The following is a 24,823-nucleotide window of genomic DNA, read 5'->3' as shown; positions in this document are numbered from 1 at the left end:
TAATGTGTGTGTGTTGAACCAACCTTGCACTCCAGGGGACACTCCCTCTTGGCGGTGGTGTGTTGCTGAATTTGGTACGCCAGTCTTCTGTTGGGGATTTTTACATCTATGTGCATCAGATAGTAGCCTGTAGTTTTGTTTTCTTGCAGTGCCTTTGGCTTTGGTATCTGGGCAGTGCTGGCCTTATGAAATTAGTTTTAAAGTATTCCCTCTACTTCTATTTTTTTGGAAAAGTTTAAGAAGGATAAGTATTAATGCTTTGAATGTTTGATAGAATTCAGCCATGAGGCCATCTGGTCCTGGACTTTCCTTTATTAAGAGGTTGATTACTGTTCCATCTCATTTGTTATTGGTCTCTTAGGTTTTGTTTCTTCTTGATACAGTCTTGGTAGGTTGTATGTTTCTAGGAATTTACCCATTTCTCCTAGGCTCTCCAACGTGCTTGTATATAGCCGTTCTTTGACTCTTTATTTCTGAGGCATCCGTTGTAATGCCTCCTCTTTCATTTCTGATTTTTAATCTCCTCTCTTTCTTAGTCTAGCTAAGAGTTTATTGGTTTTGTATATTTTCAAAACCCAACTCCGTTTTGTTCATTGTTTTCCTGTTGCTTTTCTACTCTCTTATTTCTTTCTGCTATGATCTTTATTATTTCCTTCCTTCTGCTTTCTCTGGATTCAGTGTGTTCTTCCTCCTAGTTCCTCTAGCTGTAAAGTTAGCTGCTTTATTTGAGATTTTGAGATCTTTTTTCCTTTTTAGTGTAGGCATTTATGAGTGATGGTCTCATGGCGAGGCTACAAAGGACAAGGGCAGCCTCAGCCAGGAAGTGGGCTCCACTGCCAGGCCCACACTGTGCTGGCTCTGGCTGCCCTTCAGTGCCACCTGGTGGCGGAGTTCCCACAGGTCCAACAGGACACCTCGGTCTCATAGCGGGCTAGTGCAGACAGGACAGCCAGGTAACTGGAACCTCTCTCACCAGTGTTCTGGGGAGCCTGGGCCAGGGAACACTGGGGCCACAGAAACTCCACCTCCAGCCCCGCCTCACTCTCTCTTTTTCTCTCCCACTCGGCCTCTCTCAGAACAGAACGCAGCTGCCCAGGAGAGGCAGAGCTGGGACAAGTGGCAATGCTGCCATCTGCAATCACTGTCATGAGGGGTCCTGGAGTGACAGAGTCACGCTGCGTCCCTGAAGGGCAGCTGGAGTCCCTGGGGGTGAGGAGAGCCTGGTGGGGGAGGGGGTTCGCGTCCTGCGAAGGGCAGGAAGGGGCCCCGGTGTTGTGCCCGACAGCTGTAAGGGGAAGCAGCGTTGAGAAGCTACTCTCATTCTGTGATGTCAAAACTACATTTTGGGGCTTCCCTGGTGGCGCAGTGGTTTAGAGTCCACCTGCCAATGCAGGGGACACGGGTTCGTGCCCCGGTCTGGGAGGATCCCACATGCCACAGAGCGGCTGGGCCCATGGGCCATGGCCGCTGAGCCTGTGCGTCCGCAGCCTGTGCTCCGCAACGGGAGAGGCCACAACAGTGAGAGGCCCGCGTACCGCAAAAAAAAAAAAAAAAAAAAAAAAACCTACATTTTGCTCCATCTGTGAACAAACGGAACTAACTCACCATCTCCTTCCGAGTGTCGCTGAGTTCCGACACCACCTCACTCATCTTCACGCTATACTGCTGCTGTAGCTCAGCAAGGCGACTCTGCAAAGACTTATTTTCCATAGTCAGGGAGCTAATTTCTTCACTCACATGTTGTTGAACTGTCCTGAGTGGCTGTAAACTCTTGGACAGATGACAAAATGTGTCTTGCCTGAGCTAGAAGTAAGAATCAAACATTATTACAACATTTATGTTGAAAGGATGAGTGTAAACAAAACATGTTCCATGCATTTTGAGTAACACGGGCTACATGGCTCAAAAACACTGGCCGGCATGCAGACTGGAAAAGGGACACGTATGCCATTGAAATGACCTCATCAGGCCTCTTTATCCCCCGCCGTGGATGAGGACCAACAGGCAAAGAGCAACAGTCTTAGAGACCTAGAGAAGGGGCCTCAGGGAAAGGCCACCATTAGGAGGTCTGCCTTAACGCGCTCTCACACAGCACCGACTGCTGTTCCAGGCCTGGCCCTGCTCCACGACTGGGAAAGCAGACAGTCCTGCTGCTAGCCCTGACAGGGTGTAGGTTTATGTGGTCAGGATCCAGGGGCGCCAGCTTCTCAGGGCGCCCTGATTGCAGAAGGAGAAGCTGAGGGGCCAAGACACTGAGTGGAAGGCTCGGGAGCCTATGGTGCAGCTAAGCTAGGAGATCCAGGCAGATCGGGGTCTGCTGGAAGGAGAGAGCTGGCAGGTCCCTGCTCCCCCTGGGGCACGTGAGGCTGCAATCAGGCTGTGGGGAAAGAGAACGTGGCCCTGGGGACACAGCATGTCCCCGTCTCACACCCCAACTCTGGATGTGGGGTCCCCTGTGTGCCCCTGTACCCAGGCACCAGGCAGAAGAAAACCCAAGTCCCCTCTGGGGAGGGGCCACATCTTCCTGGGCCTCAAGTCATTGCCACCAAAAGGTCAGCAAATCCAGGGCCCTGCATTCAGTCAAATGCTCAGAGGATTCGGAGAAGACAGCAGCAGCATTTTAGTCTCTCCAAATCCCCACATTAAAACAGAGCAAGGAGAAGCAACACCCAGGAAGAGCGATGCCAACACCACTGGCTGATGACATACCTCCAGGAAGCCTGGAGCGCCAGCAGGTGGGAAACGACAGCCACAGGCCGCGTGGAGCCTCCTTGTCTGCCACCTCCCGAGAGCCCAGACGCTGTGAACAGGACCATCAGGACGCTCCCCGCAGCACAGTGAGGCAGTGACGCCGGTGAGGCGGTCCAGTGAGACACGGGACCAGCGCCCCGCAGTGGGGCGCAAGCATCTGCCCGCAGAGCCCTAGGCCAGCTCGCCGAGGAACACCTCGCTGCCGTGCAGGGGGCTGCAGCCACTACAGTGCCTGCCCACCAGGTCGAGGAGCGCCACCTCCAGGGTGGCCTTCTTCCCGGGCGGCACGGCCAAGTGCAACTTGGGACACACCTGCACGGAAACAAACCACGAGCGTGGCTTCTTCCCTGCCTGAAACCAGTGGGTACGATGCAGCACTAGGCGTGCGCGCCACGCTGATGCCCCATCCCACCGCCTACAAGCACGATGGCGGTTCACACACCACAAGCCTGCAAGCGTGGCTCATGGGATCCACCTCCCCGCCCCGCACATGTGTCCACATGTGTGGGGCGGGGGACAACATCTCACACCGGGAGGAACGGCGAAACTGTCACCCTAGTGTAACAGTCAGGAGACCGGTCGGTGCCCAGGGACGGCTGTCCTGGGCCCTCCTGAACCAGCCCCAGCGATTCTGGGAGGGAGGAGAATAGTCTCGGCCTGAACGGTCACTGGAGCTCCGGAGGCCCTAAGTGCAGCGCAGCCCACGCGGTACTAGAGGGAGGGCTGGCCGGGACGGCGCAGGCACAAGGCTGCCGAGGCTCCACCCCGGGCCCAACCACGCCAGGACCGCAGAGTCACTGGCATTCACGGCAACGCTCTCTTCTTTCCGTTTAGAAATTGTTTTACCAATTTTAAGGGATTACTGCAGAAAGCGGGGTGGCTCCTGCCCACTTTCTGAGCGCCTAGGGAACAATTCCTGGGTCCGGGGATTTGGGGAGTAAATGCCAGCAGTGCCAGAGCTGGCGATGAGCCCCGCCGCCCTTCACAGCCCGGCGCTCCCCACTGTTACACAGATAAAGGGCTTTCCTCCTCGAGGCCGTCTGGAACAGCCAGCGAGACCCTGCAGGGAGGGTGGGAGCGACCTGGGCCACTTGAGCCGGGACAGCCCTTCACTCCTGGCATCACTGAGCACCCACGGGAGCCCCAGGAGCACCGGGAAACACATGCCCGCAGAGGGGACACTGCTCTGCCCGAGGTCACACCAAGGGCGGGGTGGCCGTCTCCGGGGACCAGTTGGCGTGGGAACACTGAGGCCGGCTGCTGGTCCCAAAGAGCCGAGGCAGAGAGCACCTGTGGGCATCAGCACACATACCTCCGCCGGGAGCTGCACCTGGACGCTCAGCCGCAGGCGTGGGTGATGGAGCCGCGGTCCCCAGCGTGGTCAGGCTTCTGCCTTCCACCCGGCAGAAGGGTCGTGCCCTCTCCAAGAGGACAATCTCACCACAGGGTCAGAGTGCTCAGAGGAGGGGGCCCCGCAGGCAGCGCCCCTCCTGCAAAGTCCCAACCCCACAGCAAGGGCCAGCCCGTCAGGTGAGGCTCCGCCCGGGGTGACACCCATCTGGGGACAGGCAAGGCCCAAGCACATTCCCAACTCAAGCAAGTCCTCGTTTTCCTTCCTTCACTCAATCCAGTGAGAGACTAAAGAGGCGAATAGACAGCGGCCAGACGAGCTGTGAAAGCAGAGCTCGGCCCCGCGGCCTGCGGCTGGAAGCCGCCCACCACCTACAACGGGCCCAGCGTCCCTGATTCTATGTCTCCAGCTCAGGACCAACCACAGGGGGCCAGGCGCTCCCCTCACCAACCTCGTGGGACGCCCCCTTCCAGCCCCAGCCCCCGGCCTCCCCGGGCCGCAGCCCCTGTCAGGGCACCTGCGCCCCTTCTCCGCTGGGACGCTCTCCCCCCGCGCCCGCCTGGGAGTGACGTGGCAGGGCCAGCCCCCTGCCCCGTGAGCCCGGAGGGCAAGCCACCCACTGTCTGCTGGGTGGTCTTCACTCGTGCCCCAAACTTTGAGAATGTCTCCATCTCCAGCTGGGCCAGTGACAAGGGCGACGAAGCACCGTCCACAACCGCTCTGGGTGACTCTGGGCGAGAACCTGCACTCCCAAACGAGGACGTGTCTTCGGAGAGCCAAAGGACGCACGCCCAGGACCCCCGCTCCCGAGGGCGCCGTGGGTGGCTCCAGCCGGCGGGACGAGGAGGCCGCGTAAGCCAGTGCCCCCGGGAGGACACTTCCACCTTGAGGCCCTTTGCACCACGGGGAGAGGCGAGCAGCCTGGGAGCGCGCTTCTAAGAGAACGGGGCGGTGACAGCGCCGCGGAGCAGTTCACCTAAGAGCTGCGCTCACCTCGGGGTCGTGTTAGCGCTGAGGAAGGAAGACGCGGCCTGACAGAGGACGGCGGCCCCATGGCCTCCACACCTGGCTCAGCTCACGCACGCTGTGCGGCCTCTGCTGCTCGGGCCCCCAGGCCGCCGAGCGGGAACAGGGCCCCAGCTCCGGGCCTCCTCCAAGCAGCTCAGACACTCCTGGTCTGCAGGGGCCCGGAGCATCCTGCCACGCACCCTTCGCTTCCTGTGCTTTTCCGAGCAGGCAAAAGGGATTTAACCCCTTTTGCGTCAATAAACTTGTCTTCTGAGAAGGAGGGGCTGAGCCAGGGTGGGGTCTGTGGGGTCTGCAACAGAGAAGGGGGCAGAGCCCTCACCACCAGGCGCCCTGGGCTCAGGGGCCGGCACTGCAAGTTAAACAGCTGTGTGCACATGCATGCGTGTGTGTGCGTGTGAGCGTGTGTGCAGGCATGTGTGTGCCTGTGTACGGATGCACGCGCACACGCAAATACGGAAAATCCACCAAAGAGTAACAGAACTGAAGTAGTAACTTTAACAAATGAATCGACTGATTACCGTATGTCCTCTCACCAGAACTATACATGACAAAGATGAGTCAAGTGGGTAACAACTTAAGATCTGGAAGCTACAGTGGATTTAACAACTTGTTCCTACTGGAGACACTGTCGACGCGTCGGATCTAAGACCCTCCCTCCCCAGCCGCTGAGCCACTTCCCGGGTACCTCGGGGCCCAGCACCCCACAGCCCAGGGCCCTCCTCCCAGGGCAGGCTCTCCTCTTGAGGCCCCTCAGCCTGACCGCCCTGGACCCTCCTGCACGTGGACTCTGCAGGCACCCAGGCTCAAATCTGCCCCACAAGGCTGCCCTCTGGCCAGGCCTCCCCTCAGGGCTCCGTGAACAGGGCCATACCCAGGGCGTCCCCAGCAAGTGCTTGTGACCTGAGCGGACGGACACCACTGTCATCTGGCGGCCCAAGCCAGAGACCACCCGGACAGCCCTCCCCCGCAGTTCCCTGTCCATCAGCATACGTCACCAAGTCCACCCAACCAGCACCAGCTGGCCACCTCTGCCCCTTGCTGGGACTGGTCTGCCGTATCCACTCAGACGGACCCACTGCCCGCCCCCCACAACTCAAATGCCCACCGGCCACTCCATGCCGTCCCCTGCCCCCAGCCCGGGGACCTGGCCTCCCCCCACCATGCGGCACTGCGCTCCCTCACCTTGACCTGCAACCTGTGCTCTTCTGTCCCCCACCTCCAGCCCAGGGCCTCCACACGAGCCCACACCCACACAGCACAGCTGAGCCTGGCCACCAGGGGCCAGCAGAGCAAGCCACACTGGGACTGGGGGCCGGCCCACAGAAGCACAGTCTGAATGCTTCAAAACCCTCCAGGACGTAGACGATGGGAGGACGCAGAAACACTTCCAGCTCACAGGCGCCTGAGACACGACGCTAAGATACGCCACGTGCGCCGGACAGGATCCGGGACCCGAACATGCATCCACACATCCCCACGCACACATACATGTGTAGATGCGTGTGTAGGGACACACGTATGAGGTCTCAGGACGTGGAGTAAATGCGGCTGGTGCCTCGATGCCACGGCCTGCTCTGCAGTGGCCACGGGGCACTGGGCAGCCACCATCACGACCCACCAAAGTCCCCACGAGCTCACCTGCACGAGCCTCAGGCAGGGGCTAGGTTTGCTCACACTGGGACGTTTCTGACGCCTTTTCCATATTCGTGCAAACAACACTCAATTAACTTATTTAATTTCCCTTGTCTTTCATTTTTTAAACTGTAACAGTAGCCACTGTCATAACTGGGCCCATGTATGTATCCGGAAGAAACTGTGTGTGAGTGAGAGTGTGTACTCACAGACCAGGAACCTAAACCACAGGTGTTCTACAAGTGTCAACTTCCATTCATAGAGAAGATTCTTTCCTAAGACACCTTAGGGAGTCGCGCGCACACACAATGAAGAGGAACGAGGGCAAGCAGTGGGGCCGGGGCCGCCTGGACGAGGGGCAAAGCGCCGCGGGGGTGGGGGGGGCTCGCCACGCACCAGCCCTGCATCCTCGGCTCCGCCCAGCCCCGCTGTAGCTGCCCCTCCGCTTCTCGGGGCGCTTCCTCAGGGAGTCCCCACGCTGCTGCTGTGCTGACTCAGGACTCAATAGGTGCCGCGACTCTGCTGCATTAAAAAACATTTTAAAAGCTCTATTTCAGGCTCCCAACAGTGTACCGTATCTGTCAAGTATACTCCTTCCGTGGGGTGAACGGGAAAAGAAGGCCGAGTGGATAACACACACCAGCCCACCCTGCTGGGAACCTGCAGCGGTCACCGCCCACAGCGCCCCAGCGGAGGGTGACCCAGCCGCACTCAGGAGAACCTGTTCGCCGAGGAATCAAGACAGACACGACGGTCAACAGAACCCAGAGACTCCGGCCCACTGAACTAACAAGGGCGCCAAGGTTATTCAATGAAGAGAAAGACAGTCTTCTCAACAAACGGCACTGGCACAGCTGGACATACATGGGGGGACAGGCGGGCAGCCTGACCCACTATCTCACGCCACACCCCGAAATTCACTCAAAAGAGCGGCTCTCAGACCTAAGCACTGACCCCCAGCACGTGGACCAGCCCGTGGGAGGAACCCTCCACAAGCAGGGGCAGCACACCGAAATGCACGACCACGAAGGGAAACACGAAGAACGGAATTTCACTGAAATAACACTGCTCTAGGGAGCACTGCTTAGAAAACAGGCAAGCCACAGGGTGGGCAGAAACTTGCAGTTCTATACCTGAGAAAGGGCTTGTGTTCAAACACCATGAAGAAGTCTTATGCCTCAACACCAAGAAAAGAAAAGGGGAGGGGAACAGACAGGAAGAGAAACGCCACGGAAGACGTGAGCCCATGGAGAGGCTGTGGTGACTTGTTTTCAGGAGATGCTAATTAAAACCAACAAGAGATACCACCATACACCCAGGACGGGAGCCAGCGTTAGAGAGACTGACAGTCCCAGGAGCTGGCGGGGACGCCAAGGCAGAGGTGGTCCTGCAGCAGGGAAGCCCCAGCCCGCCGCGTCTTCATGGAAAGCTCTTAGGACCCCACAACTCAGAAGCAGCAGCAATGGAGCTGAAGCTCACACACACGTCCTGGCGGAAGAGCCCCAGCAAAGGGCATGAAGTTCACGTGCACGTTCTCACCAACGTGCAGCTGGAGCCGGGAGTCCCCTCGTGGCCGGCAGGGACTCACTCCCTCCAGCACAGGACGCTTCCTCCCTGTCTGCTTAGACATCTCACTTCTTCCCTATCCCTGTAACTGATCTGAGGAGGGACCTGTATAAACAGCCCTGCAACATGACTACATCCACCTCAAATACACTGACTTCTCCTTTTGTAATTCCATGATCCAAATTACTGATATTTACAAGTGCACAAGATTTCATGAAGATTCTGCATTTAAAGGTAAGTTCTCTAAGAAGGCATCAACCTCCCAGAAAGGCTGGCCCTCTCCCTGGAGCAGCAGCCTACCTTGGAGCGCTGGAAGCTGGCCTCTTGCTCCTGCTGGCTGGAACTCGTGCTCCCAGGAGGGCTGCTCAAGCCCCACCCACACTCGGCAATGAGGTTCAGGGCCGCCTCATCATCCGCGTCCATGACAAGCACTTCTTGGCCGAGGGGGCAGCTCACTTGGCTCCGGAGTGCTGCAGTCTGCAAAGAAAAGCAAACCCAGTGCTGTGCTGCAGCCCACAGAGCCCTCCAGCCGCACAGACCCCGGGAGGGAGACGCCTATACCGCGAGCACAAGGTCTCCGAGGGGGAGCTGGTGTCTCTACCACAGTGAAGCTGGAGCGGCTCAGCCAGGACAGCGGGTCGCCACCCCAGGATTCATTCAAGGACAGACGTCCCAAGAAGCTCCCCTGTGCTGGGATCCCCTAGCACGTCCACAGTGCCATACGTGCGACCAAGAAAGTTCAAGGAGGACTCCCCTGGGGATCAGTGGCGAAGACTCCCTGCTCCCAATGCAGGGGCGAGGGTTCGATCCCTGGTCAGGGAACTAGATTCCCCCATGCCATGTAGCGCGGCCAAAAAACAAACCAACAAAAAAGCAAGTTCGAGGATGTGGTGTTCCGACTTTCTATTTTCACATTAAGTGAAAACATTTCCCTACCAACTGAAATGTGAGGTTTTAGAATAGGACGTCCCTCCATACAGAGGTACACACCTCATTTCCAACAAAGGCAGCTTAAGAAATCACTCTTCAAAATAGAACTCAATCACATACTATGAATATTGATTTTATGATACCTTATCATACTTTGAGAGATCAATGAATGATATTCCTTATTTTCTCATACTGAAAGTGTTCCAGATCCCTGCAGAAAGAAGGAGACTTGGTTCTCCTTCGGGGTCTGACCACAGAAACCCGACAGCGGACACATGCAGCCTCTCTGGGTATCCACTGTCACCTCTGGATAATAGGACATTGCACCAGATCACCTAAACTCTGTGGTAGCTTAGTCTTCGGATAATCAAGGACAGGTAAACTGCAAAGCACTGCTGAAAGAAATTAAAGATGAGATAAATAAATGGAAACACACCCCACGTTCACTGATCGGAAAACTTAACACTGTTAAAATGTCAATACTGCCCAAAGCAATCTACAGAATCAGTGCAATGCTATCAAAATCCCAATGACGTCTTTTGCAGAAACAGAAAAACCCATCCTAAAATGCGTCTGGAATCTCAAGGGACTCCAAATAGCCAAAACAACATTGAAAAAGAGAAGCATCAGAGCTAGACTCAGATATGGCAGAAATGCCGGATGAAATCAGACTCCGATTCAAAACAACTATGAGTAACAATGCTAAAAGATCGAATGGAAAAAAGAGACAACATGAAAGAACGGATGGGAATGTAAACAGAGAGATGGAAATTCTAAGAAAGAAGCAAACAGAAGCGTTAGAGTCAAAAGCACTGTAACAGAAAAGAACAGCTCTGATGAGCTCTAGACTGGGCATGGCTGAGGAAAGGATCTCAATAGAAACCTCCAGAACTGAAAAGCGAAGATTAAAGAAGACTGAAAAAAAACCAGAACAGAATACCCAAGAATCGTGGGACAACTACAAAAGGTGTAACACACACATCTGAGAATACCAGGGGGAGGAGAGGGGAACCAAAAAATATCTGAAGGTGACTTAAAATTTCCTTAAATTAATGTCAGACACCAAATCACAGAACCAGGAAGCTCAGAGAACAGTGGCAGAGTAAATGCCAAAAAAATTACAGCGAGGAATATATTCTACTGGAGAAAACCTAAGACAAAGAAAAAAATCTTGAAATAGGCCAGAGGGAAAAACCACGCAAGCAAAAATAGTGAAAGACTCAGTATGGAGACAAAAAAACTACCAACCTAGACTTCTGTATCCTGCAAAATTATCCTTCAAAAGTGAAGGAGAGGGCTTCCCTGGTGGCGCAGTGCTTGAGAGTCCGCCTGCCAATGCAGGGGACGCGGGTTCGTGCCCCGGTCCGGGAAGATCCCACATGCCGCGGAGCAGCTGGGACCGTGAGCCATGGCCACTGAGCCTGCACGTCCGGAGCCTGTGCTCCGCAACGGGAGAGGCCACAACACTGAGAGGCCTGCGTACCGCAAAAAAAAAAGTGAAGGAGAAATAAAGACTTTCTCAGATAAATAAAAACTGAGGGAATTTGTTGCCAGTAGACCTGCCTGGTAAGAAACATTAAAAGAAGTTCTTTAGAGAGAAAGAGAATGACACAGGTCAGAAACTCAAATCAGAGAAGGAATAAGTGAAGGCAGAATAAAAACTTCTATTTTTCTTACAATCTAACAGGCAACAGTTTGTTTGAGATAATAGCAACAATGTACTCAATACGTTATGCTCAGGTATTACACGCAGGGTTATAGTTTGGGTATAAATGAAATGAATGACAGCAATGATACAAGGGACAGGAGGGAGGAATTAGGAATATTTTGTTATTATAAGGTACTTGCACGACCTGTGAAGTGGTATAGTGTCTGAAAGTGGTCTTGGAGTACTTGTCAATGTACATAGGCAGACCCTGGAGATATTGAGGGTTCGGCTCTAGACCACCACAATAAAGCAAATATTGCAATAAAACAAGTCACACCATTTTCTTGGTTTCCCAGTGCATCTAAAAGTTATGTTTCCACTGTACTGTAGTCTATTAAGTGAGCAATAGCATTATGTTAACAAACGATGTACATACCTTAATTTAAAAATGTTTTATTGCTAAAAAATGCTCACCATCATCTGAGCCTGCAGCAAGTCATACCAGCAACATCAGAGATCACTGATCACTGATCACCACAATATAAAAAGATGAAAAAGCGTGAAATATTGCAGGAATTACCAAAATGCGACACAGAGACATGAAGTGAGCGAATACCACTGGAAGAACAGCACCAAGAGATTTGCCTGACGCGGGGCTGCCACAACCCGCAGCCTGTAAAAACAGGATATCCGCAAAGCACAATAAAGCAAAGCACAAAAAGCGAGGTCTGCCTGTCCTGTGCACTGCAGAGCAGCCACTAAAAGTGAAAGCACAACTGACATGCCAAGGAAAGAAATGGAATCATAAAGTGATCATTTAAAATCACAAAAGGAAGGAAGCGATCAGAAGAAGGGCAACAAGTAGAAACAGCAAACATGCAGCTATTAATCCAACTGTATCAATACCACTTTAAACATCCATGGTCTAAATGTACCAAGTGAAAGGCAGAGATTGTCAGCGTGGATCAAAATAAAAGGCCCAACTACATGTTACCTAAAGAAACCCACTTTAAATATAAAGACACATAGATTAAAAGTAAATGGATAGAGAAAAACAGACCATGCTGACACCAATCAAAAGAAAGCAGAAGTAGCTACACTACTTTCAGACAGAGCTGACTTCGGAGCAGGGAGAGTGATCTGGGATAAAGAGGGGCATGACGTGAGGACAACTGGCCGGTTCTCCAAGAAGACATAACAGCCCCTGACGTGTCTGCGCCTAATAAGACAGCATCAGACTATGTGGTGCAAAAACTGACAGAACTCAAGGAGAAATGGATGGATCCACTTCAACACCTCTCCTTCAGAAAGGGGTAGGTCCAGCAGTCAGAAACTCACTAAGGACACAGCTGAACTCAGCAGCACGCATCACCTGGATGCAGTGACATCCACCTCATCCAAACAACAGGATACACATTCCCCCCAAGCTCACACGGAACATTCACCAAGACAGAGTCGTTCTGGGCCCTAAAACACACTTTTACATACTTAAAAGAAAACAAATCCTATGATATTTGTTCTCAGGACACAGCGGAATTAAACTAGTAATAAAATAAATAACAGACAGATAACTGGGAAATCTCAAAGAACTTGGAGATTAAACAACGTGTTTCCAAATAACACAAGTCAAAGAAATCTCAGGAGTACTTTGAACTACAATATTCCAAAATAAAAATATTTTGAACTAAATTAAAAAGAAAATACATCTTATCAAAATTTGTGGGATGCAGTGAAAGCAACGCGTAGAAGGAAATCTGTAACACTGAATGTATATATTAGAACGAAGTAAGCTCCGAAATCAATAATCTAAGCTTCTAGCTTAGGAAACTAAGAAAATAACAAATTAAATCCAAAGCAGGAGGAAGACAAGAAATAATAAAAATTAGGGCAAAAATCAATGAAACTGAAAACGGGAAAAAATAAAAAATAAAAATCAACCAATCCAAAAGCTAGTTCTTTAAAAAGATCAACAAAATGGAAAAACCTCTATGCCACCAGGTTACCTAAGGAAAAAATGACGCAAATTACTAATATCAGAATTAAAAGAAGGAGCACAGCAGGAACTGTTCCATGGACAACAAGAAGATAACAGAGGAACACTATGACACTCTATGCCCACAAATGTGATAACCTAGATGAAATGGAATGGTTCCTGGAAAGACACAATCTACCAAAACCGACACCAGGAAAAATGGATAATCTGAACAGACTGGTATTTATTACAGACTTGAATCAATAATTGATAGCCTCCTAAAACACCAGGTCCAGATGGGTTCATTGGTGAATTTAAGGAAGAAATTATACCAATTCTCTACAATCTTTTCCATAAGACAGAAGCAGAAACAGAGGGAATACACCCTAACTCATTCTATGAGGACAGCATTATCTTAATACCAGAACCAGCAAAGACAATACAAGGAAACTATAGACCAGTTATCTCCCATGAACACGAATGCAAAAATCCCCAACAAAGTATCAGCAAATTGAGTCCACACCACAGCCAAGTGGGATTTACTCCAGGTATGCATAGCTGGTTCAATACTTGAAAAAAATCAATGTAATCCATCACATCAACGGGCTCAAGAAGAAAAGTCATTATGACCATATCAATAGATGCAGAAAAAGCATTTGACAAAATCCAATACCCATTCATGATAAAAGTGGTCAGTAAACTAGGAATCAAAGGGAACCTCCTCGACCTGATAAAGAACACCTATGAAAGCCCACAGCTAACAGCACACCTGGTGGTGAGAAACCAGCTGCTATCCTGCTGAGATCAGGAACAAGGCAAGGATGTCCCCTCTACCCACGGCCTTTTAACATTGTACCGGAAGTCCAAGCTAACACAATAAGACAAGAAAAGGAAATAAAAGGTATACAGATTGGGAAGGAAGATATAAAACTATCTTTGTTCACAGATGACATACCAACCATCTATGTAGAAAATCTCAAAGAATCGACCAAAAAACAAACAAAAACTCCAGGAACTAATAAGTGACTATAGCAAGATTGTAAAATTCAAGATGTACGGGTCACATTGTGTCCCCTAAAAAAGAGATGCCAAAGTCCCAACACCTCATACTTCAGAATGCGACCTTATTTGGAAATAGGGTCTTTACAGAGGTAATCGAGTTAAAATGAGGAAATTATGGGGAGCCCTAACCAATACGACTGGTGTCCTCATAAAAAGGGGAAATTTGGACACAGGACAGGCAAGCACAATGTGGAGTTCTGTGAAAAGTCACAGAGAGAAGACAGCCATAGGAAGAAAAGGATTGGAGGGAGGCATCTACAAGCCAAGGAACACTGACGATTGCCAGCAAAGTACCCGGAGCTGGAGTCATAGAATGGATTCTCTCCCAGAGCCTCCAGAAGGAAGCAACCCTGCCAACACCTTGATTTCAGACTTGTAGCCTAAGAACTGTAAGACTGTAAGTTTCTGTTATTTTAAGCCACCCTGTTCGTGGTACTTTGTCACCATCAGCTGTACACAAGTCAAATACCTGCAATGAACAACTGGAATTTGAAATTAAAAAACCTAAACTAGCCTCAAAAGAACAACATGCTAAGGTATAAATCTAACAAAATATGTACATCTATATCAGGAAAATCACCAACCTCTGATAAATGAAATCAAAGAAGAACTGAATAAATGGAGAGATATTCCACGTTCATGGATAAGACTCAATAGTGTCAAGATGTCAGTTTCTTCCCAACTCAATCTGTAATTCAATGCAATCCCAATCAAAATCCCAGCAAGGTAGTTTGTGGATATTGACAAACTAATTCTAAAATTTATACGGAAAGGAAAAAGACCCAGAACTGGCAACTCAATATTAAAGGAGGCCAAAGTCAGAGGACTGACACCACGTGACTCACAAAACTCAGGCAAATGTGGACGGGGCTAGAAAGCTCTGTGGGGTCTCCTTCATAAGAGAACACCAATTCCATTCATGAGGGCTCCACCTTCAGGACCTAATCACCTCTCGTGGGCCCTATCTCCTAAACCCATCATGCTGGGGGTTAGGATTTCAGCATACGAATCTGGGGCACACGATACACAGACCATTGCGCAGGGTACCACGTGCAGCTGTCTACCCAGCAAGTAGTCTGATCTGAAATAGGGAAGTGAGGGGAGGGGAGCTCCAAGGGAGGCATCTGAGGGAAGAGGAGATTCGAGATACTTGAAACTGATCTTAGAACAGAAGTTGGCCAAGTATGGCCCACAGGTCAAATCTGACCCACTGCCTGTGTTTGTAAATAAAGTCTTATTGGAACACAATCATTAGTTTATGTATCACCTATAGCTGCTTTCATACTACAAAGGCAGGGTTTAGAAACTGAAGCACAGATCATATGGTCCACAGAGCTGAAAATATTCTCCCCAGCCCTTTACAAATAAAGTCGGCCGACCTCTACATTAGAGAAATTTACAGATGAGCTAAGGCATACAATGCAAGAGAAAGAAAACTATTAAAAGCCTCAAACAAATCAAAATGGTGTACAAGAAGGAGTATATAATCCTCGTACATCACAAGCAAGGTAAACACCACTGACTGACTTCTACCCTTTAGAATCAACCACACACATGAAGACTGTATGCTTTCAGAGCACATTTGAACACTACCCACCCTGACAATCTAAAGTTAGACATAAAGATGCAGACGGCAGGAGCTGGGAGGTGGTGAGAAGCCAGGCACAGGCTCCCACAGCCCAGCCAAAGCAGAGCGGGAGCCCTGGTCACAGAGCACTGAAAGAGAACGCGGGAAGGAGCAGAGCCAAGCACTAACACCACCAGGGTGGGGAGAGGAGGCTCCGGCAGCTGTCAGATCTGCTCAAAGTGCTCACATCCAGAAATAGCCAAGATCTGCGTTGTTCAGAGATCAGAAAGTAACTGAAACAGAACCTGGAAGCAGAAACAATTACAGAAGGGAAAGAGGCTGCCTCTGAGGAGCGGGCCAGGAGTAGAGAGAAAGGACTGCTGCCTCTCACCGCAGGTCTTTTGTGCCACGTATTTTACATCCATCACTTTAATAACCATTTTAAATATTTTTAAAAATACCATATAGAAAATGTGGACGACAGGAAGAGAGGCTGTCCCACAGTCTCCTTGATCCCCAGCTGGTATCCAGCGTTTCTCCCCACGCTTCCCTGGATGTCTGTCCTCTAGGTGGCAATCAGCACTTTAGTTAATACCACTCCTGTTCATACCTTTCGACTCTGAAAACGGCTGGGAAGCTCTGCTTTGAGTCCAGCGATTCCTCCGAAGCCAAATGCAGCCGGGATGCTCTCCGCTCACTCTCCCTCACAGGGCGGTCATCTAGGGAGGAGATGCCGCAGAGGAACTAGCAGGCCACGAGGCAGGTGGCAGGGCCCAAAACCAAACCCCGCGGTGTGCCTGCCGGCCTCCCCTCAGGACTAAAGGTGCTCCCTCGCCCAGCCAGCCACACATGGCGTGCGTGTGACCAGGACTGCCATCCCTTGTTCTGGGGACCTTCCCTCCCCTTAGGGCTGACCCCACCACGGCATCCCCCAGATCACTGGGCAGACCCAGGAAAGCAAGGCTGGGCTCCGGGGGCTACATCTGGTTTCCCAGCAATGCTGAGCACTGATTCCCAGAGGGCCGGCAGGTCGCACCAGGCTTGCACCTCAGATGCCCCGGAGGCAGGAAAGGAAACACACACGCAAGTTCTCACGCAGTCTCGTCCTTCTCATCTCCTCTTAACGCACATCCTGGGTGCTGGGCGAGGTTCCCAACCACACTGACACCCCTAGCAAGTGTCCACGGGCGAGGAGCCTGAACACACTGGAGAGAAGACGCCCTGGCCATGTGTTGGCGCCCAGGGTTTACATCCTCAGATCCTTGGGACCAGAACAGGAGACAGAGCCAAGTTTAAACCGTCCCCGCGTGTGCCCTGGGCCCAAGAAGACCCCACTCGTCCACAACTGCACCTCCTCGGAAGCACCCGAGGGGGGCTCCCCTCCCGAACGCCGGAGCTCGGCCCTCGGGATGGCTGCCACAGAGCTCCTAGGGAGCACTGAGCCCACGGCACCCCGGGAGGTGCACCAGCTCAGTGAGCAACGAGGGAACAAGGAGGTGCCCAGTACCCACTTCCACAGGTGTGGCCACCGCACAGCAGCCCCTCTGTCCTCTCAGGGACGCCATCCACCACACACCAGCCTGGGGCCTCCCGTCTCGGGCCTGGACGCTGCCGTCGTGCCGACAACACGTGACTCTACTTGCCCAGCCTGAACTTCGCTTCCGCGTCAGTTCCACGTCCCTTACTCTGAGCATCCTTCTCTGGACGGTTCCACTCTAAATTCAAACTCAATATGACTAAAATCAGATGCAAACCCACCTTGCCCCCCAGACCGCATGCTCTCCTCACTGCGGCACTCTCCCAGACCCCGGCCCAGGGCGCCCCAGATCACTCCGGCGGCACCCTGCTGGGAGAGAGGGCCTCCGAGCGTCCCCCACTCCCGCACTGACTGGCCCCAGTTATGCTCCCGCCTCACGTCTGAAAGCACCTTTCACGTGTGGGAAGGCTCTCACAACCCCTTCTCTATACGAGCAGTCTAAGACTGAATTTACAACTTTCATCACAAACGGAAACAAATGATTTAAGACTGAAGACTGCAAGAACTTTCCATAAGGATTGTCACGCTTCTGAAAAAGAGTCAAATTCAATTGTTCACAGGACACATAATACTCAAATAAAAGTTAGAACACAAGCACTTAATCCTCCCAAATATCTAAAAATTAACATTAAATGCTGAAATTCTAAGTAGGTTTGAAATTAAACAGCATGCCTCTGAGGGTCAGTGCCCCTAGGCCCAGGCAGGCACAGCCTAAGGGTGCGGCCAGGCTCCCCAGAGCTCGCGGCCCGCCAGGACCGGGGTCCAGGAGGTAAGCCAACGCACGCGCGCAGCTGGGGTGTTCATGAGACAAGCTGTGTGCGGCTGAAAGGTGCCGCCGGTGGGGTGTCTACAGGCCCTGGTAGACCCTGAAAGGACAAGAGCCATGGCCTGCCCACCATGGAGCCCAGCATTTACCTGACAGATGCTGCCATGATGTGGGTCTCATTTTGGTTTGGGTAGCTCAGTGCCTGGGAGGTGGAGACGCCCTGAAAGCCCCCCAGCCTCCCCAGGCAGTCAAGGGCCCTCAGGACGGAGAACACGCCATGATCACTGGGGGCACAGAAGGACCACCCTCCTCCAATCAGACACCGCTGCACCACTAATCAGCACTTCACACAGGAGGACCCAGGTCTGAGACTCTAAGCCCCTCCTTCCCCAGGGTTTCCACGCCAGCATGCCCTCGGGCTCACGCTCCAGCTCTCTCCCCGGGAAGCGCGACATGGGGGCGGCATTAGCAGTGCCCTGGCCACACTGCTCACAGCAAAGTGGCTCCTGAGAGCAGGGACAGTGGGTGGGAAGACGCTGTGGCTTCCCCAAGCACAACCCTCCTGACTGGGCACGGCTGGTGGGCACCCTGGTCGCTCGGCCTGCGAGCCTGAGAGATCCGGTTCTTTTAAGGCTACGGGCCACTGAGCCAAGGTGGTGACTGCACCTGCCAACAGGACCTCACACTCTCGTGCCTGTCACCCGGGGAGGGCGTGGCACGATGAACTTCTCGCCCGTGTCCTCCCAGGTGGACGTAAAACCAGGTTGAACCCAGGTGTCCAGCTGAGCCTGAGACGATGCCCAGGAGACCATGCCAGGAAACAGGGCACCAGGAACAGCCAGAAAGCAGAGCCAGCCCATGCCTGTGCCCGTGGCCCAGCAGCCATCTGTGGCCGCAAGGAAGGGGCTCCCTGCCACCCTCCAGGCAGCTCTCCTGTGAGAGGAGGAAATCAGCTTCCCTTTCCCGAAGGGTCAACAGCGCCATCACCCCAAGAACACGAGACACCCATCGGGCAGCACCAAGCGAGGCCCGGAGTGCGGCCGGCCTACCCAGCGGCCGCAGCCGCGGGAGCATGCGCACCACGAAGAGGCGGTAGTCAGCCTTGCTCTCCACCACAGGGTGCCGCCGGAAGTCCACTTCCGCGAGCTCCGTTAAGCAGTGGAGCCGGAAGACCTCCGCCAGCGAGGAGATGCGGATGTGGCAGACGCTGAGACGCTGCAGCGCCGCCAGGTACTCCATGCCCTGCCAGGACAAACACGGCAAGACAGCCATTAACACGAACCAGCCCCCAACCTCACAGACGCGCTCGAAACGCACACGCAGCATCACCGGGAGAGCAAGGGGGCAAGGTATTGCTCAGCTGGGAGTCCTGCGCCCCCACGGTGAGACGGCCGCGCGTGCCGACCGCGGGGAGAGGACAGCCGACGCCTGCTGTGTGGATGACGAGAACGCCAGCTGATAAAGGACGAAGGGTGACTGGCGTGCACACATTCCTCTTTCGGGCCTTATCTTATTTCCCTTACAGATACAACCATCTTCATCAGAGAGCTATGACTTCTCGTTAAAGTAGTTCGAAGACATAACGTGATGCATAAGAAATCCCGCTCACAGCAAACACAAGAAAATCAGCGCAAGACTTACAGTCACCGTGAAGTGTATGGCTCACAAGCACTAGAAGCAGAGTCAGAACACAGACTACCGCATTTACCGTAAATGGACTACCCGCTGCTAGTGACAGCAATGCATTTTCTTTCTAGAAACAAACCTAAAACTTACCTCTAGACTAACCAAGGAGTTTCGTGAGAGAGCTAGAGAATTTAGACCTGTTAAATTCATCAAAGAATTTCCTAGGTGAGTAATCTTTTCTTGGTAAGTTCCAGGAATAGATAATGACCGAAGTTCAGCTAAGAATAGAAAATGAAGAGATTTTAAGTTTATTATTTTATTGAAAATAAATTACTGCAATAATTTATTCTCCCTCCAAAACCCTCTCGCCAGGAAACCCTCCTAAGGGGGTTCCCACTTCCACACCTGACTGCTCAGCCCCATTGCCTGTGGGCCTCTGTGCAGGGATCGCAATCTGAAACCCACTCGGTAGCTGACCTGACCACCCGTGCTGTTACAGGTGAGGGCCAGCTGCACACGAGGTGCACCGAACACCTCTACGTGGCACACCCGGTAAGCAGCTGTTAGACAAACATCACTACAAAAGTAAGCTTCTGTAATGAAAAAGACACTGTGTCTGGATACACCAGTATCTTCCCAGGAACTTTTGTTTTAAAACACATCTTGATTACATATGAAACTGGTTTTTGGGCTTCCAGTTCCAGACAAGACAGAGGAGACATATTTCACCCTATTCCTCCCCATTTATTAGACCTAAAAACCCTGGACAAGAACACGGGAAGCAACTCTGAAGCGTGGCGACTCTGAAGCGTGGGGACTGTCTAGGGACCTGAAGAAAATGGTCGAGCACTGAGGGTTGGTTTTGTTCTGTCTCCTGTGCATCCCGATCTGAGTGCAAGAGAAGCTGGCCACCCAGAAACACCCAAGGACACCTACCAAAAGATACGGGTAAGCCTGCTGTCCGTGGTCAAAGGACCAGGAGGGGTGGCCTTGCAGGACAGACTCCTGACAACCTCAGCCCCACTCCAGCCCAACGCCAAGGAAAAAAAAAATGTACCTCGTATACCTGGCCTCGCACGGTGGCCAGCACCAGGGCAGTGTGAGTGGACATGACTACTGCCCTGGACTGGCTGTAAGGAGGCATCTGCAGATGCTACGTGTGTGACAGGGGCCTGGCCACCACCTCAGCAACAAGGCAGCACCCAGGCAGTGCCAGTACTGAGTAACAAGATTTAAATAGGAAGCAGAGTCCCAATCAAAATGACCAATCAAAAATGATCACGAACTAGGATAATCTCAATCTGAATGAGAGAAAACAATCAATAGATACCAATAATGAGATGACAGAAATTAGAATTATCTAACAAGGATTTTAAAGCAACTGATATACAGATACTTCAATGAGCAATTATGAACATGAATGAAGAAAATAGCGGTTCTTGGCAAAGAAACAGAAGATGTAAAGAAGAAACAAACAAATTTCAGAAATGAAAAATATAATAACTGAAAGCAACAAACAAAAAACCATGGGAGCAGCTCAATAACAGAATGGAGGTGACAGAGGAAAAAATTCCAAGAGAGAAAATGCAAAGATAAACTGAACAAAATTGTCCTATCTGACCACCAGAAAGAAAACAGAGTTTAAAAAAATGAACAGAGCCTCAGGGGCCTGTGGAAGAAGAAAAAGCAATCTAACATTCATGTCATTGGGGTCCCAGTGGAGATCCAATCAGAGTTTAAAGAAGAAAAGAAAAACAGTATGGCTAAAAATAAAAAATTTTAAGTTAAAGAAATAATGGCTGAAAACTTCCCAAATTTGGCAAAACACATAAACCTACACATTCAAGAAGTTGAGAAAACCCCAAACAGAATAAAGGCAAAAACTGACACATCAGAATCAAACTTCTGAACACTAAAGACAATGAAGGAATCTTGAGAGCAACAGAGAGAGAGGCATTACCCAGAAGGAGAAACAACTCCCATGGCAGGGCGTTACTCCTCAGAAACCATGGTGCTGAAACAAAGGAAGTGCTCTCACATTTTTCCATTGCTGAAAGAAAAGAACTTTAAACTCAGAAATCTATATCCACCAAAAACTAAAGGTGAAATATAGATATTCTCAAATGAAGAAACACTAAGAGAACCTGTCGCCAGCACACCTCCCTAAGATAACTGCTAAAGAAAGATCTTCAAACATTAAGGAAAGATAAAAGAAGGAAACCTGGGACATCAGGAATGAAGAAGGAATAATGAAACAGGTAAACATGTGGGTCAGTGTTTCCTCCTAAGCTATTTAAACTGTTGGCTGACTATAAAAAGAAAACGTCATATCATTACTGTGGTTCTCAGGTATGCAGGGGAAATGTCTAGACAACTAAATTATAAAGTGGGAAGATAATGAAACCTAAATGGTGGTAAAATTTCTATATTGACCTGACGTGATAAACCGTTCACACAAGTAGACTGTGCTAAATCACATACTGTATACTGTAATTTGTAGAGCAACCACTAAAAAAGCTATACAAAGAGATATGCTCAGAAATATAATAGGTAACTCAAAATGGAATACTAAAAATACTCAAGTAAACCACAGGAAGGCAGGAAATTGGAAACAAAAGAAGAAAAACAAAGGGAACAAACAGAAAAAAAAATAAATGTCTCACTTAAGCTCTGCTGTATCAACACATTAAATGTAAATGGTCTAAATACACTATAAAAGATAGGGATTGGCACTGTAGATTAAAAATGATATACAGTATACACTGTCTACAAGAAACTCATTTCAAATTTTATGATATAGGTAGGTTTAAAGGTGAAATAGCACATAGATGGGTAAAGACATACCCTGCAAACACCAAACCAAAGAAAGCTGGAGTGGCTACACTAATATCAGATAAAGTGGATATCTCACTGTAGAAAATTATCAGGGATAAGGAGGAATAATACTACATATGCTACAAGGGTCACCCCAACAAGAAGACATAAAAATTGTAAGTATGTATGCACCAAATAGCACAGCTTTGGTGCATACATATTTAGGATCTTTAAGTGAAAAGAGAAACAGATACATCCACAATTAGAGTCAGGGGTCTCAATACCCCTCTTCTGGTAATTAAGAGAATCACTAGACAGAAAATCAGCAAGGATACAAAAGAACTGAACAACGTCACAAGTCAACAAGATCAAATTGACATTTATATAACACTCCAGTCAATGACACAGTACACATTCTTTCCAAGTGCACTTGGAACATTATAGACCAGATCTTGGGCCATAAAACAAACTTCAAATTTAAAACAATTAAGATCATACAGAGTATGTTTTCTGACCATAATGGAATCACACCAGAATCAATAACAAAAAGAAAAAAATACCAAACAAACTAGGAAAACCTCCAATCACACAAAAATGAAAAGAACACACTTCTGAACAATCCATAGGTCAAAGAGGAAGTCAAGGGAAATACACAAACACAGTGAACTAAATGAAAATACAACATAACAAAACTTGTGGATTCAGCTAAAGTTGTGCTTAGAGGGACACTTATAGCACTAAAATGTTTATATTATATTAAAAAAGCTCTCAAATCAGAAATCTAAACTTTCATCTCAAGAATCAAGAAAAAGAAGAGCAAAATAAATGCAAAGCAGCAGAAAGAAGAAAATTATACGGAATCAATGAAATTTGAAACCAGAAAACCAATGGAGAAAAAACAAAGTTGGCTCATTGAAAAGATTAATGAAATCCATAAACCTCCAGAAAGACCAAGAGAGAGAAGACAGAGATGACCAATAACATGGACCGGAAGAAGGGTATCACTACAGGCCCCAGAGACATTAACAGGCTAATAAGGAAATACCACAAACTCTACACACATAAATTTAACAACTTAGATGAAATGAACCAGTTTCGCAAAACCCCAGACAACTATAACTCACCTAAGATGAAGGTGACGATACAAACAGTTCTATAATGACTCGAGAAACTGAATTTGTCATTTAAAAGCTTCAAATACAGAACTTTCCAGGCCATAAGGTCACTGGAAAACTCCATCAAACAAAGAAGAAGCGGCACCAATTTCATACAATCTCTTCTGGAAAACAGAAGAAGGGGCAATTTACCAACTATTTCATGAGTTGGGCATTACGTGGACGACAAAACTAGACAAAAACAGGAAAACAGAAAACTAGCGAGCCGTATCCCTCAGGACATGGGCCCACAGGTGCTCAGCACAGGAGGAGCAGGGGCCGGGACACCCTGGAGTCCTACTAAAGGAGGGCACGCTCCTCTTCCAGACACGAAGGCGCGCCAAGCTTTTTCAGAAAATCAGCCTAACGCACCTTATTAACGGGGAAAGAAAGCCCAGGTGACCTTATCGGTCAAGGCGAAAAGCACTGGCGCAAGGGCTCAGCAAACCGGGCTCGGAAGAGCTCCCCGCGGGCGGTCTGCGAGGGCGAGCTTGGCCCCCACCTCTCCGGGGACTCAGCGCGGAACCCCTGCCCCTCCCCCACCCTCCCCCACTTCGGGCCCCCCCAGGCCTGCCCCTCACACCCCCCCGCTGCTCCGGGCTCCCCACCCGCTCCCGGCCTGCCCCGCAGCCCACCCCTCACCCTCGCCCCCCCAGGCCTGCGACCGTTCGGGAACCGCGGTCGCGTTTCGGCACCTCTGGCCCGACCGGTCCGCCGACACCTCGGCGGGAAGCTCGCGCCCCCGGCCAGCGCCGCCCACCCGTCCGCCGCCCGCCGCCCGCCGCCCGCCGCGCACCCAGGCCGCGGTGAGGCGCCAGCCCGGTCTTCCCCCAGATCTTCTCTTCACACAGAACCAGCCGCCCCGCCGGCGCCATTCTTTCAAACGGCGCACACCTGTCCGCGCCTGCGTGCTGTGGCCGCCGACGGCCGAGGCGCGGGGCCAGGATCCAGGGTGGGACCGGGGGGCGGGGCCAGGGGGCGGATCGAGGCCGAGGGGGCGGGGAGGGGCGTGGCCAAGGACCTCTGCGGGGTGGGGGGTGTGAGCAAGTGGACGAAGCTGCCGGGAGGAAACGTTAGGGGAAGTCGGTGCCGCCCCAGGGCTTACCTGGGAACTCGACGCACTTGGAGACCTCGCATCACCTGGGCACCTGCCCCACCTGGGGACCCTACCCACCCCCAGATTCGCCTGCGTCCTGGGCTGCGGGCGCCCCAGGTTCTGCGCGAGGGCTCCTCACGTGGGGTCGCAGTGCTCTCCCGCCACGGTCAGGTGACTCAGCGGCAGCGGGTCCTGCTCTGCCCCCATCCTCAGTTTCTAGGTAATGAAATCTGGGGTCTGGCCTTGAGACTCATCAGCTGACCGAGGGGTTCACGGCGTGTCCGGCTTACTGGGCCCTTTGTGGAGCACCTTTAGGGAAGAC

At 51.1% G+C, this 24,823-nt stretch overlaps 1 protein-coding gene across 1 annotated transcript in view; it reads right to left on the bottom strand.

Annotated features, from left to right (window-relative positions):
* The window catches only part of CEP72 (centrosomal protein 72), a 32,290-nt gene extending 7,961 nt beyond the window's left edge, over positions 1 to 24,329 (bottom strand). Inside the window, 9 exon segments of the mRNA XM_033852691.2 lie at positions 1,606 to 1,737; positions 1,739 to 1,803; positions 2,937 to 3,063; positions 8,630 to 8,806; positions 14,974 to 15,022; positions 16,119 to 16,227; positions 18,861 to 19,053; positions 19,588 to 19,715; positions 24,202 to 24,329. Coding sequence (XP_033708582.1) covers positions 1,606 to 1,737; positions 1,739 to 1,803; positions 2,937 to 3,063; positions 8,630 to 8,806; positions 14,974 to 15,022; positions 16,119 to 16,227; positions 18,861 to 19,053; positions 19,588 to 19,715; positions 24,202 to 24,280 — 1,059 coding nt within the window. The 5' untranslated portion in view covers positions 24,281 to 24,329.
* Between the last annotated feature and the right edge of the window lie 494 nt (positions 24,330 to 24,823).

Source organism: Tursiops truncatus, chromosome 3, assembly GCF_011762595.2.
Source record: "Tursiops truncatus isolate mTurTru1 chromosome 3, mTurTru1.mat.Y, whole genome shotgun sequence".
NCBI lineage: Eukaryota > Metazoa > Chordata > Mammalia > Artiodactyla > Delphinidae > Tursiops > Tursiops truncatus.
The sequence above is the reverse complement of the archived record's forward strand: the minus strand, read 5'-3'. Positions and strand labels throughout refer to the sequence as shown.